Source organism: Pezoporus wallicus, unplaced genomic scaffold (assembly GCF_028554395.1).
Source record: "Pezoporus wallicus isolate ANWC-B61680 ecotype Strahan unplaced genomic scaffold, APGP_CSIRO_Pwel_v1 scaffold_7402, whole genome shotgun sequence".
NCBI classification, from domain to species: Eukaryota; Metazoa; Chordata; class Aves; order Psittaciformes; family Psittacidae; genus Pezoporus; species Pezoporus wallicus.
This window is the reverse complement of record NW_026641037.1, coordinates 1,411,842-1,425,609: the sequence shown is the minus strand read 5'-3', so window position 1 is coordinate 1,425,609 and position 13,768 is coordinate 1,411,842. Positions and strand designations below refer to the sequence as shown.

Below are 13,768 nucleotides of genomic sequence, written 5' to 3'. Positions count from 1 at the left end.
CTATGCAGGACTCTCGGATGGGGACAAGCACAGGCAGACCCCAAAACATGTTTTCCTTATATCGGTATTTTCTGAGTTGCCTTCACAAGTAAGAGAGAAGAAACTCTTGTCAGCTGGTGCTGCAGGGCACAGCAGTGCCTCAGCAGGATGAGGCTGTGCAGAAGGTGGTTACCAGGGCCTCCTGGGGAGATGTGTTGCAGCCTGCACTCTCTGAGTCCTTCTAGAGGCTGGACAGCAGGAGATGGACAGCTGAGGTCAGACAGCAGTGTCAGAAGGAAACCCAGCCTCCATCCTGCAGAACAGTATTGGGTTTATTGGAGTTGTAAGTTAAAAAATCAGCATGGACCTAGCACAGCCCTCCCTGCCACCCTCCCCCCCCCCCCCCCCCCAAAAAAAAAAAAAAAATCAAAAGTCGGTAAACAAATATTTCTTAGCAACAGATTAATACATTTCTCAAGTTTTTTTATCTCAATATATTAACTTTGTTTACAAACTATGTTATTCAAAGCTACGGTAAGTCAGTGACATAAAATGAACTTGTGTATGTTTCTCTGTGTATATATGTAGTAGCAAAGGTTCTTATGTAGAACTCTACGAGTGCAGCAGTTTAAGAAACTATGGGAATTAATTTTGGAACAAGACAGAGTAGCAAAAGCACTCATTCATGGTTCAGCTTGTATAGAAAAATTGCAGCTCCAGGTCTGTTGATACAAGGATTTCTCATTTAATATAGGTATGTAAAACTGACAATTGCTTTTAAAGATTGGGTCCCTTTTCATGTAGAACCCCAGCAGCTGATCCAGATTCCATTCCAGATCCATCTTCCAGCCCATGGTTTACTGAAGCACAGAAGTATTTTACTTTCAGAGGATGACCAGGAAGCCAAGTGAGGCGCATGTGACATGAGATAATGTCCTGGAGAAGAGAATTAAAAATACACATCTCTTACAATTTTGATGCTGTTCCTCAGTGAATGAAAGGAGGTAGTGTATGCGTGCACTTTCTTACCTGTGTTGGAATTTCATGAAGCAGGACGGTGTAGTCAAACTCAGTAAAATCATCTTTCCTTATCTGGGCATGTTTCAAAAAGAAAAAAATTACCAAAGACACAAGTTATACTGTTAAAGTTTAGAGGCTACTCAGATTTACTTGACTGTATTTAGCTTGCTTAGAGAGCGAGGTGAGGTGAACAGGGCTCGAGATGGCTGTGGTCAGTGAGGCAGGTTTTGTGTGTGGAGAGACAGGGAATTAGGAGCATATCCTGCCTAGAAGGCACTAACTGTGGCGTGGCTGTGCAATCTGTTTTCTGACCTGAAACTCAGCTGACTCTGGTCCTAATTAATTGACTAACCCTCAAGTAACTTTGAGAATTCTCACTGCTTTTTAATTTTTCCTTCAGAGAGATTCTCATTCAAAATAACTCAGATCTCATTCTAAATAACTAGGGATTAAAAACTGAATGCTATCTATTGATCAGAGGCGATGGGGGGAAAACAAAGCTTTGGGAACTCCTGTTCATTATGCTGCAGGTGTAAGGTGTGTTCCCTGAGAATGCAGGTTGGGCACTGACTGATGCTGTCTTTCAGCCTGGCTAGGCTTCGCTTTGCTTACCCACTTCACTTAGCTCCACTTACCCACTGCTTCACAGACTTCACTTGTGCCATGAAATAGTCCAAGTTTTCTCTTGACTTTTCCCACATTATGTAGCTGCTGCCAGCAACAGCCAAAGCCCACACTGATTCCAGGGCAGGTTCAATATTGCCATGGCTGTCTGCAAGGGAGAGAAAGAGTAATATAAAATGACTGATTCTGTCCAGTGGGAAAATTATAAACCCGTAGCACTTCTGCCTGGTGCAGCACTACTCCTGGGAAGCAACATTTGCTTTTGATGTTTTAGTCTTGAACAGGGAGGAAAGTGATGCTGAGCCTGCAGTCAGAGTATGAAAGCGTGACAGGACTGAAATTGCCAAGAGACTCTGCTTACTGGGTCCCTGCTGGGAGGGGAGAAGCCCAGTATCCATGACAGTGGAACCCCCTACTTAGTGGGGAGGAAAAGAGGGACCGGAGTGCTCTGTTTCCAGGATGGAAAAATTCTGTTAGTCATCCCTTGTGAATTGCCCCCTCAGCTGGGGAAGGGGTGTGGGTTAAGGCAGCTGTTACCGCGTGAGGACGTTCTGCATTTACTTGAATATAAAACTGCACAGGCTTTGCTCTTAAATCCAAGACACTTTCACAACAGGTGTTGGGTTGTGGGTTTTCTTCTCCCCAAGAACTGTTGTCAAGGTAGACTTGTTCTGATAGTTAGTTCTATGGTATTAGGGTGCTACTGCAAATGCATGTGTCTCCTTTTTAAAATGCATGTACATTTGCTTCTGTTCTTAAAAGCACCCAGGCTCTTTAATATAAAATGAAATACAGTCAACTATTTGGAGGAACATACCTGGAATATTGTTTCCAGTTATTGGTTTTGTTTGGTGCCTGAGTTTTTGGTAAAGTCTGTTGTCCTCTTCCTGGATTTGCCTCTGGTCTTTGCTCTGCATGCACTTGATACTGACAACAGGTGGAGACTTTGTCTTCGGATACAACACTGTAGCAAGGCAGCTCCCAGCATTTTCCTGGAAAGAGAGAATTTAAACATGTTGTCTTTAATTAAGGTTTTATTTACCAGCAACACATTCTTAAAAAGCCCCTTGATACATGATGTGAAGTATACATATGGAATATGTATATGTCTTTGTGAGATACTTTGTATAAAACTGCGCAGGGTCAAGAAAGGAGGCTTCAGAAGGCTATAATTTTCTTTCTTGGTAGGGGTTTTCTTTTGTTGTTTTTTTTCCCAGAAAAGTAAATACGTTAAACCCGTGAGGCTAAAGTGATTTAACAGACCTTTTTAATCAAAGTGTGTCAGAAAAGCACTAAGTCGACTTGGAAATATGTTTGAGTTCTCAAAAAATAACCTCAATTGATAACAGGGACTCTTTTGTACTTCAGCCTTGAAATAATGCTTCATAATAAGTTCTGAAAACACATGTGTGTGCAATGGAAAAGCAGATGCTTACAGTAAAGTTGCTAATGACAACTGTCTGACAGAATGAATGGAGGGGGGGCTCTAATGAAAAAACACAACTTGTTAAGTCTGTATTCTCATTTTGGTGTACACAGCAGGAGGTACAGCTGGATAATGGGGACCATACTGTCATGTCGAGTTTGGGCCATTGCAGGACTTCACTCAGGTGTTTATATGTGACTAATGTGATTTGAAACACAACAGGCTCTTCAGGCACTGAGCAAAGTGGGTGACTACTGTGCTCTGACCACTTGGGCCCAGGCAGAGACTGAGGGCTGATGAGATGAAATACTCAAGTGATTCCAAGCGCAAGCCATACCCCATGCTGGACAGACAGGTAGAACCATAAAGGTAAGTCTTTCCGTTGTGAAAGACCCTTTTATGACAGCGCTTAAATGTAACCTGTTATGAAGATATTGAAGTTCATTTAACACACTATCAGAAGAAACATGGAGGACCATAAACTCACCCCACTTTTGTAGTCTTCGGTAGTGAACTGCAGGTAGTACTTGTGACCAGAATCTGGAATGCTCTGGAAGAGAGAAGGATTCAGCAATTGGCATAACTATAGCCTTATGTAGCGTAACTTGCCATGAGTGCTGAATAATGGAAACAAGGGCATCATGGCTACCTCAAGGAAACTGGTCAGATGAGATGCACTGAGACAGTCCTAAGCAGCAAACTGCGAAGAATCTCAATACTACCGTTAAATAGCCCTTACATTAAGGGATGGTTTGCACCCTTTCCTCAGAGAGATTCACAAGTAGAAAAATGCAGCTTTAAGTCCTTCATGGGGTGGATCGATACTGAATAACTTTAAAAATCATAAAATTACAGATCCGTGTTCAGCCTCCAAGGAGGTTTCTTTTTTGCACAGGACATCAGAGTGCCCCTGAATATATAAATGAATCAAATCTTGCTGACTAATTCACAGCTGAACAGGAATTACACTAAGGCTTTACACTAATTTAGCCTTAAGGATGCTAACTTTTCTAGTTATTTTTTTCTACAGCAACTGGAAAGAGACTGATTTTGTTACACAGCATGGCAGAGCAGGATTCTGATCTGCTCTTTTTGCCCTGGAAATACCAGTCACTAACTTGCTCAATCAACTATCCAAGATTTTGCTTGTTAAGGAAGAAATAAAAGAATACTCCTTGATTATGGAAAGCAGCCAGTAGCATGTCTTATAGTGTAATGCATCAGAAAAGCCTTAAAAGAGTAAACTTTGAGATATGCCATTTTCTTGGCTATCAGGTTTTTTTGTTTGTTTATTTGGGTGGGGTTTTTTTTGCTGTTGCTGACAGAAACTGTTCAGTTAACAAATTATATTTTTGGTGTGGGATATGAGACTGCCCCGGCCCAAAGCATGCTGAAACAGAAACTAGCTTTTAATGTTGACAATAAAAACTATTAATTACGCTAAAACAGGATCAGTGTCTCATTCCATAATGAAAGAGCAGAGCCAATTAAAAGTATCTGCATTATCTGGTCTATACTTCATTAGTCAGTCTCTTGTTTTCCTACCAACTTTTATATTAACTTTAGAAATTCCTGTATTTTTGAGTGGGGACTCTGAGTAACAAATAGTATTGAAAAGTTTCTATTTCTTCAACTACTTCCTTATAAAATAACATTATGTGTTATCTAACGTTTTGGTACATTTCCAATCCTTTCTTTTGATTAAATCAGCTAGAAGTAAACTAAAGTCTTTCTGTGTGCTATGCTGTGATTTCTTAGACAAGCTTTCTGATATACAAGGTCACTTTTGCGTCTGAAAGTTTATTCCTTTTGCATCTATTGCCTGGCTTAATAAGAGGCATTCTCCCTTGTCATAAACCTTTTCTTGGTTCTGTTTGCTGCTGGTGGGGGATATATCTTTACACAGGCTTTTCTTTGTGTGGCGCATGAGGCAGAATGTAGAAAAGGCATCTTACCGGAGCAGCAAGCTGCCTTCTCAAGCATATTTTTAAATCAAGTGACTATTCCAGCAACAGCGCTGATTTATTAGTCTTATTTGGTTTTTAAATACAATACTCCTCAGATAAACAGGAAGGGAATTCTGGCTGTTTGCATAATTTTGAAGCTTAGAACCCAAAGCAAATGGACATGGTTTATTTATCTAAACTTGGGCCTCTGTGTTACCATGATACTTTCTTCCTGGAAGCCATTAATAGCGTAACGTTAGCAAAATTTCACTCCCAGGGCAAGGCCATCAGCCCAGCACTTGCCTTTAGTACACACATGGAGTTATGTGCTGCAGGTAGGAGGACAAATCGGTTCAGTTGCTTACTCTAATTCTGTAAAACACCCTCTTGAACTTCAAGATGAGGCAAGTCTGGAGCTGGACCCTGATCACACCGTGAAGGGAATGAAGGAAATGGACAGAGGGCAAATTCAGATATCTCTTTCTTCTCCACCCCTCCATTCTTCCCTTCTCCTGCCCTTGTTTTGTGTATCAGCTAAAATGCAGTCCTTGAAATGACAGAGAGCGTGACATGAAGAGATACAGCAAAATAGTAAAAGCTGTCTTTCTGAAATGCAGGCTGACAAAAGAATTGGGTATTTGTGGGGCTGAAAGAAAGGTCTAATCTCTCACTAATCACTACAGTTAAGTCCTAAGTTTCTGTTTATTGAAAAGCTACCCAAGAGCTGTGTTACCGCTGTTGTTTCTAACATTCATTTAATTAAGTATGGGTATTTTTTAAGCACAGTGACCTAGGCTTACTCCTTTTCTTGACACCAGTACCACAGATGAGAGAACCTGAAATAGGTGGACTACAACACCTCTGAAGCAGGAGGAGAAACTTAGCTCCGATTTAATTGATGATAATGGATGGGATAGAATGGTTCCTGCTGAAACTTTTCCTGAAGGACATAGTGCCACAGGCTGCCTAAACACAATTACAACATCAGGGTCTTAAAGTCTGCAACAAAACTTTTATAGTTAAACTGGATGTTTTCTGTCTAGCATATTCGGTCATTTCAAATATGTTCAGCTATTCTTTCCATATTCTTTGTTCTCACATTGGTGTTACCTGGTCTCTCTGCTAAAGAAAATACTATTTTTATAGCTGTGATAACTTTGAAAATAGTAATTAGATTCAAGCTTTCAAGTGGTGCTACAAAGCTAAAAAACATGTTGTCTGGGTATGCATCCCACAGGACTTTGATCCTACCAGAGAGAGGTAGAAGGTATATTTGGCATGAAACAATTTTAACTTTTATAAAAGTATTTCCACTATAATTTCAAAGTGCATCGCTATAAACCATCACATGGTGTGAGTTAAATCTGAGCTCAGGAATATTCGACATCATGCAATGATTTCTGGCTGAAAGCAGCCAATGTGTCCAAAAGAGAAGAAAACAAGTGAGTAAGTCAATTTTCCACTGAATATCTGGGTCACGGGATTCTTTTATTTCTGGGCTCAAAATTAATGCAATTTTCATGACAGATTTTTAGTACTGTGAAGGCCAAAATAGCAATTTAGGAGCAGTTTCATTCCAGGTCCCAAAGGAGGTGGTTTTGCAATTGATGTACACTGCTGTAACTCCCCACTGGCACAGAAAGGGGTGATCCATCTCTCACCCGTTGCTGCAGGTTTCCATCTCTTATGTGTGTTTCCCCACTATAATTTCTCCCCTGGGACCAGTTTTCGGTTGCCAGATCAGAGGGCTGACCTGCTTATTAAGTGTAGAGGTGCTAGCACTGCAGAGAGGAGTGAGAGCAGCGTCACCCATGGGGATTCCTACCTCGCAGCCCTAGCACTGCCCCTGCAAGCCCACTCTGGTGGCTTGCAGCTTCAGGATGTTCTGAGGATGGATCCACAAGCAGCCAGGTCACCCCATGCAGGCAGGAAAACCCAGCAGAGATGGATAATTTCTCAACCTCTCTGTACCTAGCTTTCCCTAGACAATTTACCTACCCTGCCACGGATTCTACTGACTGTTGGAAATAAATAGAAATCTTTTAATTGACTTCTAATATTAGGATCATGGTTACGGTGTTATGCTGTTTTGTGTCAAGGTGAGCTTGTGAAGAGAAATATCTTTAAAATTGTATTTTATAGTCCAATTTAAGCAAGTGTAGCAGTTCAGCCAAGACATTACCTAGCTTTACCTCTGCACCTCGTCTCCTGGTCCACATACCTTCTGCTCAGCTATGATTTAATTCCAGGGCAGCTTGGTATAGGAGACTGCTACTACATCAGTGTTCTGAAAGTTTCTCTCGTGAATTCTAGGCAGCTGGCAAACACTAATGCTTCTCTTTTAAAAACATGTATTTTAAAGTCCCTCTGTCAACTATTCCATGTGGTGCATGCTGCTGTTTCCTGGAAGATACTCACTTAATTAAAAACCCACATGAATGAGAAGGGACAACAAAAAGAAAACGGCAGCCAATGGCAAGGTAGGACTTATTATATATTTTGCGTATCTCTACTATTTGTTGCTAGGACAAAAAAATTACAGAAGTCTCATTTCACCTGAACTTGAAAATGTCTTTACATCTAAGAGAGTTATCATACTGGTGACTTGTCTCCAGTCCTGTTTCTAATTACCACAGTTCCACTGGCTAGTGGGCTAGTAATGTTAGTTTTTAAAATACGATGCTCATTATTGAATCCCATTATAAAATTATCCTATTATCCCATTATAAAGTTATCCTGTTTTTACTAGATACAGTAATATACCAACCAATATGAAGCTAACCTTCTTTAAAAATAAACAAAAACCCAAACCTCGACATTTCTGTCTCTTCCACTTACATAATATAGCACATTCCTTCCAGGAAATGCTTTTCATTGTTTACAGTGGAGGACAGAAAAGAAGGAAGTGACCATGTCTAGTACATTTCTCCTCTTCTTTTCACAGTGTGCAAAGAAAGAGGGGAAATAAACTATAGAAAGTGGTTATAGAGAGCTCCTACAACATCCAGTACTGTAAGGAAGTAATGAGGCATTTCACTTCTCTATGAACCATTTTTTTTATTTCCTGTATTAAAAGACAGATGGCTCGTTGCGGGCAGAAAAAATCCCTTTCTCTCCCTGCAACCAAAACTACCTTGCAAATAGTTACATGGAGATTGGAAAGAGGATCTGCACCAACCCCTTACTTCTGATATGTCTCTTTACTAGGCAAGTGCACTGTTTCCAGCAGCACATACTGTTAAAGAGGCACAAGCATTTGTATATGTAAATATACACATATATACCTATGCACACTACCCAGTAAAGTGCCCAGTAAATACAGAAGGAGCACTTGTAAGTTTCGACAGAGAAGTGTCAAGTATCACAGTAAATTTCTGTCATAGGCATCTGCAGCAATTTCATAAGAAGAATGAAATGTCATTCCAGCACATGCATGCTCAGCACCTTTTAAACTATATGCTTAATGACATGTTTGGGAATGGTGGTGAGAACAGGGTTACCTAAAGGGTGGTGTCTCAGATAAATCCACAGCAGGACATGGTGTTTGCATTCCCTGACAGGTAGCACGGCTAACACTATACTTACTTCATACAGTGCAAGGCTGAAAGAGCACACACATTCTGAATTTTCATGTGGTAGTTTGTGTTTTGTCAAATTTAATTGGAAATTATTCTGGTCTGTTAAATACTGTGTGCAACTCAAACAGGCTTCACATTGAATTGGTGCAGCTACCAGCTGGGATACATGTGAAAGACTGAGGCTCATCCTAAATGTTTTAGGCTAGCTTGGAACGTCTTTCTTGGAAGATTTCACACTACAGCATCTTATTCTCAGTTTGAGGAGTGAGGGTCTGAATTGAAGATGTCATGCAGATGCCGAAGGACAAATGTTGTAAGATCTCCTTTTTTTAGTGTTTCCCAGGCTTTTTTCCCTGTTCTCTTACTTTCAGAAACTGAGAAGGATGCAAAACCTGTGGCCAGAAGATGAGAACAGAGCATGACAAGGGTGCCTCAAGCATCCCTGACTAGCTCTTCATGACATGAAAGCTCTGCCCCTATAGCTGCTTCTATCTAGGCCTCTCACCTCAATTTGACATGTAAAACTAAAGACATGTTTTCTGATGGGAACTGTGCTGCCTTTAGTTGAAGCTCTCAGTCTCTAGAAGGAGAAAGCCAATTCCTTTCTGTCCCTACTCTCACAAAGTAGATGATCACTCCAGAAGTGATTCTGCTGGAAAGATTCCCTTATCAAACTTGTTTTCTTTCCCTCATGTGCCTGCTCTGTTCCTCAGTTTCCATGCTATGCTGCTTTTGATTCCAAGCCAGGGCACTTGGGGCACCCTCAACCACCATATGGGGCGCTCGGCTTGGATTTTGGGGTTATTTAAATCGTGACCATTAGCGGCGGATCCCCTCGGAGGTGCCCCCTGAGGGAAGAGGCGGTGGGACTGCCGCCTCCTGAGGGCACCCGGTGGTCCGAACCCCCTGCGGAAGGGGGCGCGCTGAGGGCCGCGCTCTTTTATTACAGTAATTATTGTTAATTAGACTTTTCCCAGCGCTGTTTTAAAGACCGCGCCCGCCCTCCCCGCTCTCCTCCGGACCGACAGCCACCCCGCTACCCTTCCGCCCTGCCGCGCCGGCTTCCCGCCTACCTTCAGCGTGGCCTTGCGGACCTGCCCCAGCGCCTGCAGCGCCCCGGGGGACGCCGTTTGGAAGTTGAGGTAGTGCAGGGCCACCCGCGCCGCTCCCGCGGCCAGCCGGCTGCTGGGGCTCAGCTTCTGCTCGGTGCCCGTAGCCGCGGCAGCCGGCAGCAGCAGCACGCTGAGGCAGAGGAGGAGGAGGAAGGCGGCGGGCGGCGCGGCGCTGAGCTCCTGCATGGTGCTGAGAGGCCGTGGAGGCTCCGCACTGAGGCGGGCTCCGCCGAGGGCCGGTACTAATAGCGGGGGCCCGGCCCGCTACCTCCCGCCCTCCCCTCCCTCCGCTGTCAGTGCCTGGGGAAACTCCTGTCTCTTCGCCTACTCCCTTCAGCCCTCCCACCTGCTGCAGCCCGCATGGGGGCTTCAGGGGACTGGGGGAGTCTGAGACCCTAGGGCTCCCTCGAGACAAACCGCTGCCCCCTCAGCCAGAAGAAGTGCCAGTGTGAAGTGAGAGACTGCCACTTGGAGACAGATGAGCAATCATATAATGCGTATGTGAACAAATACAGGTAATTATTAGGGAAAAAAAGTTATCGCCTCCTCAGAGTTATCATAACTCAACACTACCTAAAACTCAACAGGTTCGCTTACAGATAGACAGACTTTCCCTGAGATGCAGCTGAAATATTCCAAAAACTGTGCACAAGATGCAGATGAAGCACTCCTCCCTGAAATAGATCTCACTAAGTGAAGTTTTTTGGAACCAGAATGTCATCTCTCTTGTAGTGTGAAGAAAATGAACTGAGACAGCAGCCTGGCAGCCAGATTGCCTTAAGATGATTTTTAGGACACACGTGAGCTTGCTGTGTGCTACTGCTGGAAGCATCTCTTTTGGAGAGACTGAATATGGGATAACATATTGTATGTATGGGTTTTTTCCTGAGCTAAAAATACTGGGTTTTTAATGGTCTGCTCTATTACCATTTGAGCAGATGGATGGTTGTATTGGGCACAGCTGGGAACCTGTTTTTACGCTTCTGCATGTGGGGCATGCTTCTGCATTGGGGCATCAAAGTAGTAAATCAGAACTCTTGTTAAAGACTCAAACTGTCTCCCATAGAGCATTAAGTTGCCTTTATTACTGTAATGATTTTTCATAGAACTTAAAATTCAGTATTTTTGAGGCTTTCCTATGTGAGGGAAATAATTAGTAAAATAATAAAAAATCTTCATTACACTGTTTTCTGTGCCACCTCACTCATTTAACTGCCCTCACTTTGTTGTGATAATGATTTTCCTTCCTGAGATATTGTCAATAAATAATATTTTGTATCTTCACATCCTCTGGCATGCTGCTTTCTTTCTTTCCACTGGGGTAACAGATGCAAATGTAATTCCTCTCTTTTTTAGCTTTCCTTCCTAGAAACCCTGTGCTGTTTCTGCGTTGTCCCTTCTATAGCTTGGTTTATTCCTTCTTATTGCTTGTTAGCAAATTCTTTGTTACAATTTCTGAAGCACCTCAAGAAAAATGGGTTGTGTTTTGAGTGAAAATGTAGGATGAAGACAACCATATGGACTCCAGCCAAGAGCTCATCTCACCCAGTACCCTTGGACAGAGCTTTTTCTTTGCGAGGACCAGAAGAACAAGGCAAAAATAGCTCATGCTTCCCAAGAATACCCTCCCAGCTTTCTGCCACTTACAGCTCTTTGCTTTCCTGATGTGGTAGGGGTGTTTTCTGGGTGGTTAGTAACCTTCAGTAGATTTCTCTTCTGCAGAGTAGTCCAGTTGTCCCTTGAGCCTGTGTCAGGTGCAGGCAAGGCTCTGAACACTACTCCATCTTTTTTTTTTTAATCTGAGTGTACTTGTACCCTAATGGTTGGTTTTCTGTCATGCACTATTCTTGGTTCCAGACAAAAGTATGGAACCTTCTCTCTCTTTGACATTATTTAGTTTTTCCCATCTCTTTCTTTGACATTATTTAGCTTTCTATCTTCATCCTCAGAATCTGTGTAGCAGTTTCCCCCAGGACTTGTACTACAGAAAAATGAAAGAATTATTTTCTGATAGGAATCATCCTAGAAGATGATGAAGTTTTTTGTAAATTCAATTTCAGTAAGTTCGGCATCCATGAGAAAGTGTGCAACTATGAGGTTTGGGATGATTTTTTTTTTTTTTGCCTTCAGTCTTAACTGATACAGTCAATAACTTAAGCAGCAAATTAAGGTTCTTTTATCTAGTTTGGGAGCCAAACCTCTCATCTTCATTTGAGTTATATCCCATATAGAAAGGTTAACTTTAGATTAATTTGGCACCTCTCCCAGCTTTACAATGCACTGCTTGTCTTGACATCACACAGCTGCTTATGAGAGGATAATGGCATTTTTCATATATTTTAGGGGGAAAGTGTTTATAAAGTTTTGCAAAGGGAGCAGGTTAACTTTTTCCTTATTGGGATACGTGCCATTTTTTTCTCCAGTGTTTTCTGTTTAGCCAGAAGAAACTGCGATCTAGTCTTTTCTCATTTATCCCTGCTGCGATGACAGCTCTGATGTTACTTTTAATTAAATTCAAAGTGTGATTCTTCTTAGCTGACACTGGAGGGATTTGATCAGTGTCAATGGTCTCCTGATGCTACCAGTTCACTTCGTGCACTACATTTCTCACAGTGGCTCTCTGAAGGTAGGGCAGAGGCCATGAAGGGCAAGCAGCAAGGTCAAGCAGGGATGGCTGGTAAGAAAAGCTTTGGTGCAGGATGTGAAACAGGGTGGGGAGGGAGGAGGTGAGGGCTGCAGGGGGCCAGTTCTCCAGCTCGTGACAATAGCGTACTTGCATGCTGCAGCTGTCCCTGTTTGAGGAAAGAAGTTGAACCCACCCTGCACAGATGTTTCATGCTCACGACTGATGGCTTGGGTTTTGTGGAAGTTCAGAGGCTCAAATAAGAGGTAAGAGCTTAAAAAGAGGTAAAAGCTTGTAAATCTGGCTCTCTGCCACTTGTGCTGTAAAAGCCTGCAAACCTCTGGTGTCTCAGTGCTGAGCTGTGAGGCTCTGACCCACCTATGACTTTCTATGTGCTTCCTTTTCCCCCTTATGTTCTCCTTTTCCTGCTGTCTCAGTCAGCATCGCTGTCAGTGATACAGCTGTTTCCTTCCTCCTGAGCGCAACAAAGAGGCTGTGAGTAACCAGGACCTGAGGGTCAGTTTGACAAGGACAGAGAAAGTCTATCACAAAGCAGGGACAATCCGTGGCAGTTTCCTAAAATACTGCAAAGATTATGTTGCTATAATTTGCTGTTGATCAAATGCAAGTCTGAATTTGCAAAACATTTCACCATGGGAAATACAAGCTCAGATGCTGAATATGGCCAGGTCAGGGCTAGTGGGATATTCCTAAGTATGTGCAAACACAGACATAATGTTTAGAATATTTATTTTAAGCCCTGATTTTATGAGGCCTTTAAAAGCTGAAAGCGCATCCTCTACCAGCCAGACCTCAAGCTAGGCGCTGCTCATTTGCTTCAGACTCTTTGGTGACTGTGAAAATGGAGCTCTACAGCATGTAACAGCTGAACAAAAGAAACCAGGGTGAAAGATCTACCTTGAAGGGAGATACGTATTTTAGTTAAGTTAGTATGTGGTGCATGTAGGTTTTGTCCTTATAGAATATCTTTTTACCTCTCATCCCAGTTAACTTGATACAGACTCAAAGGATGGCAGTGGTCTAAGTTACCCATCAATAAGCCTCTCTCACTCTTCCTTTTTCTGTTCTTCTTTAGCTAACTGCATGATGGCAAATTTCCTAGTATTAACATTGTGTGGTGGTTCGCATCATGCTTATGTCACATTTGACTCAGACCTTTTGGAAATGGAAAGGAGGTTTGTTTCAGGCAGCTGGTCTAAAAAGCATTCTGAGGTTTTAATTTTCTTACTATCTTTTTTCATACATCAAACACTTGTTTAGAGGCTGTTTCTAATTTGTTTCATATTTGAAGACTGTTTCTACATCCTTTGCATACAACAGACCCCACTGGCTTGTAATCACTGACAGATGACTGTAATACATATGAATACAATGAATTTGGACAAACTTCAGTTTATTTTGTTTTTCAACTTTTCCAGTTCTAGCTTTAGCATCATGCT

General features: G+C 42.3%; 1 protein-coding gene and 2 long non-coding RNA genes across 3 annotated transcripts; 2 read left to right on the top strand and 1 right to left on the bottom strand.

The window, feature by feature from the left end:
• Positions 1-445: 445 nt before the first annotated feature.
• Positions 446-9,899, bottom strand: RARRES1 (retinoic acid receptor responder 1). Its single transcript, XM_057421827.1, has 6 exons — positions 9,647-9,899; positions 3,537-3,599; positions 2,441-2,615; positions 1,635-1,771; positions 1,009-1,071; positions 446-915 (listed from the first exon to the last, which is right to left on the bottom strand). Exons 1-6 carry the CDS (start codon positions 9,869-9,871, stop codon positions 757-759), a joined length of 822 nt encoding a protein of 273 aa, XP_057277810.1. The 5' UTR covers positions 9,872-9,899; the 3' UTR covers positions 446-756.
• Positions 903-2,435, top strand: LOC130605950 (uncharacterized). The gene is made up of 2 exons (XR_008973833.1): positions 903-983; positions 1,908-2,435. It is a non-coding gene; the product is annotated as an uncharacterized LOC130605950 (long non-coding RNA).
• On the top strand, positions 3,350-4,719 carry LOC130605951 (uncharacterized). Its single transcript, XR_008973834.1, has 2 exons — positions 3,350-3,418; positions 4,080-4,719. It is a non-coding gene; the product is annotated as an uncharacterized LOC130605951 (long non-coding RNA).
• Positions 9,900-13,768: the final 3,869 nt, after the last annotated feature.

Excerpts from the sequence above, each read along its gene's own strand:
- RARRES1 (XM_057421827.1), bottom strand. The coding sequence starts at position 9,871 with ATGCAGGAGCTCAGCGCCGCGCCGCCCGCCGCCTTCCTCCTCCTCCTC. Across the intron at positions 1,772-2,440 it reads AACTGGAAACAATATTCCAG|ACAGCCATGGCAATATTGAA; the intron begins GTATGTTCCTCC and ends TCTCCCTTGCAG. Across the intron at positions 916-1,008 it reads TTCATGAAATTCCAACACAG|GACATTATCTCATGTCACAT; the intron begins GTAAGAAAGTGC and ends TCTCTTCTCCAG.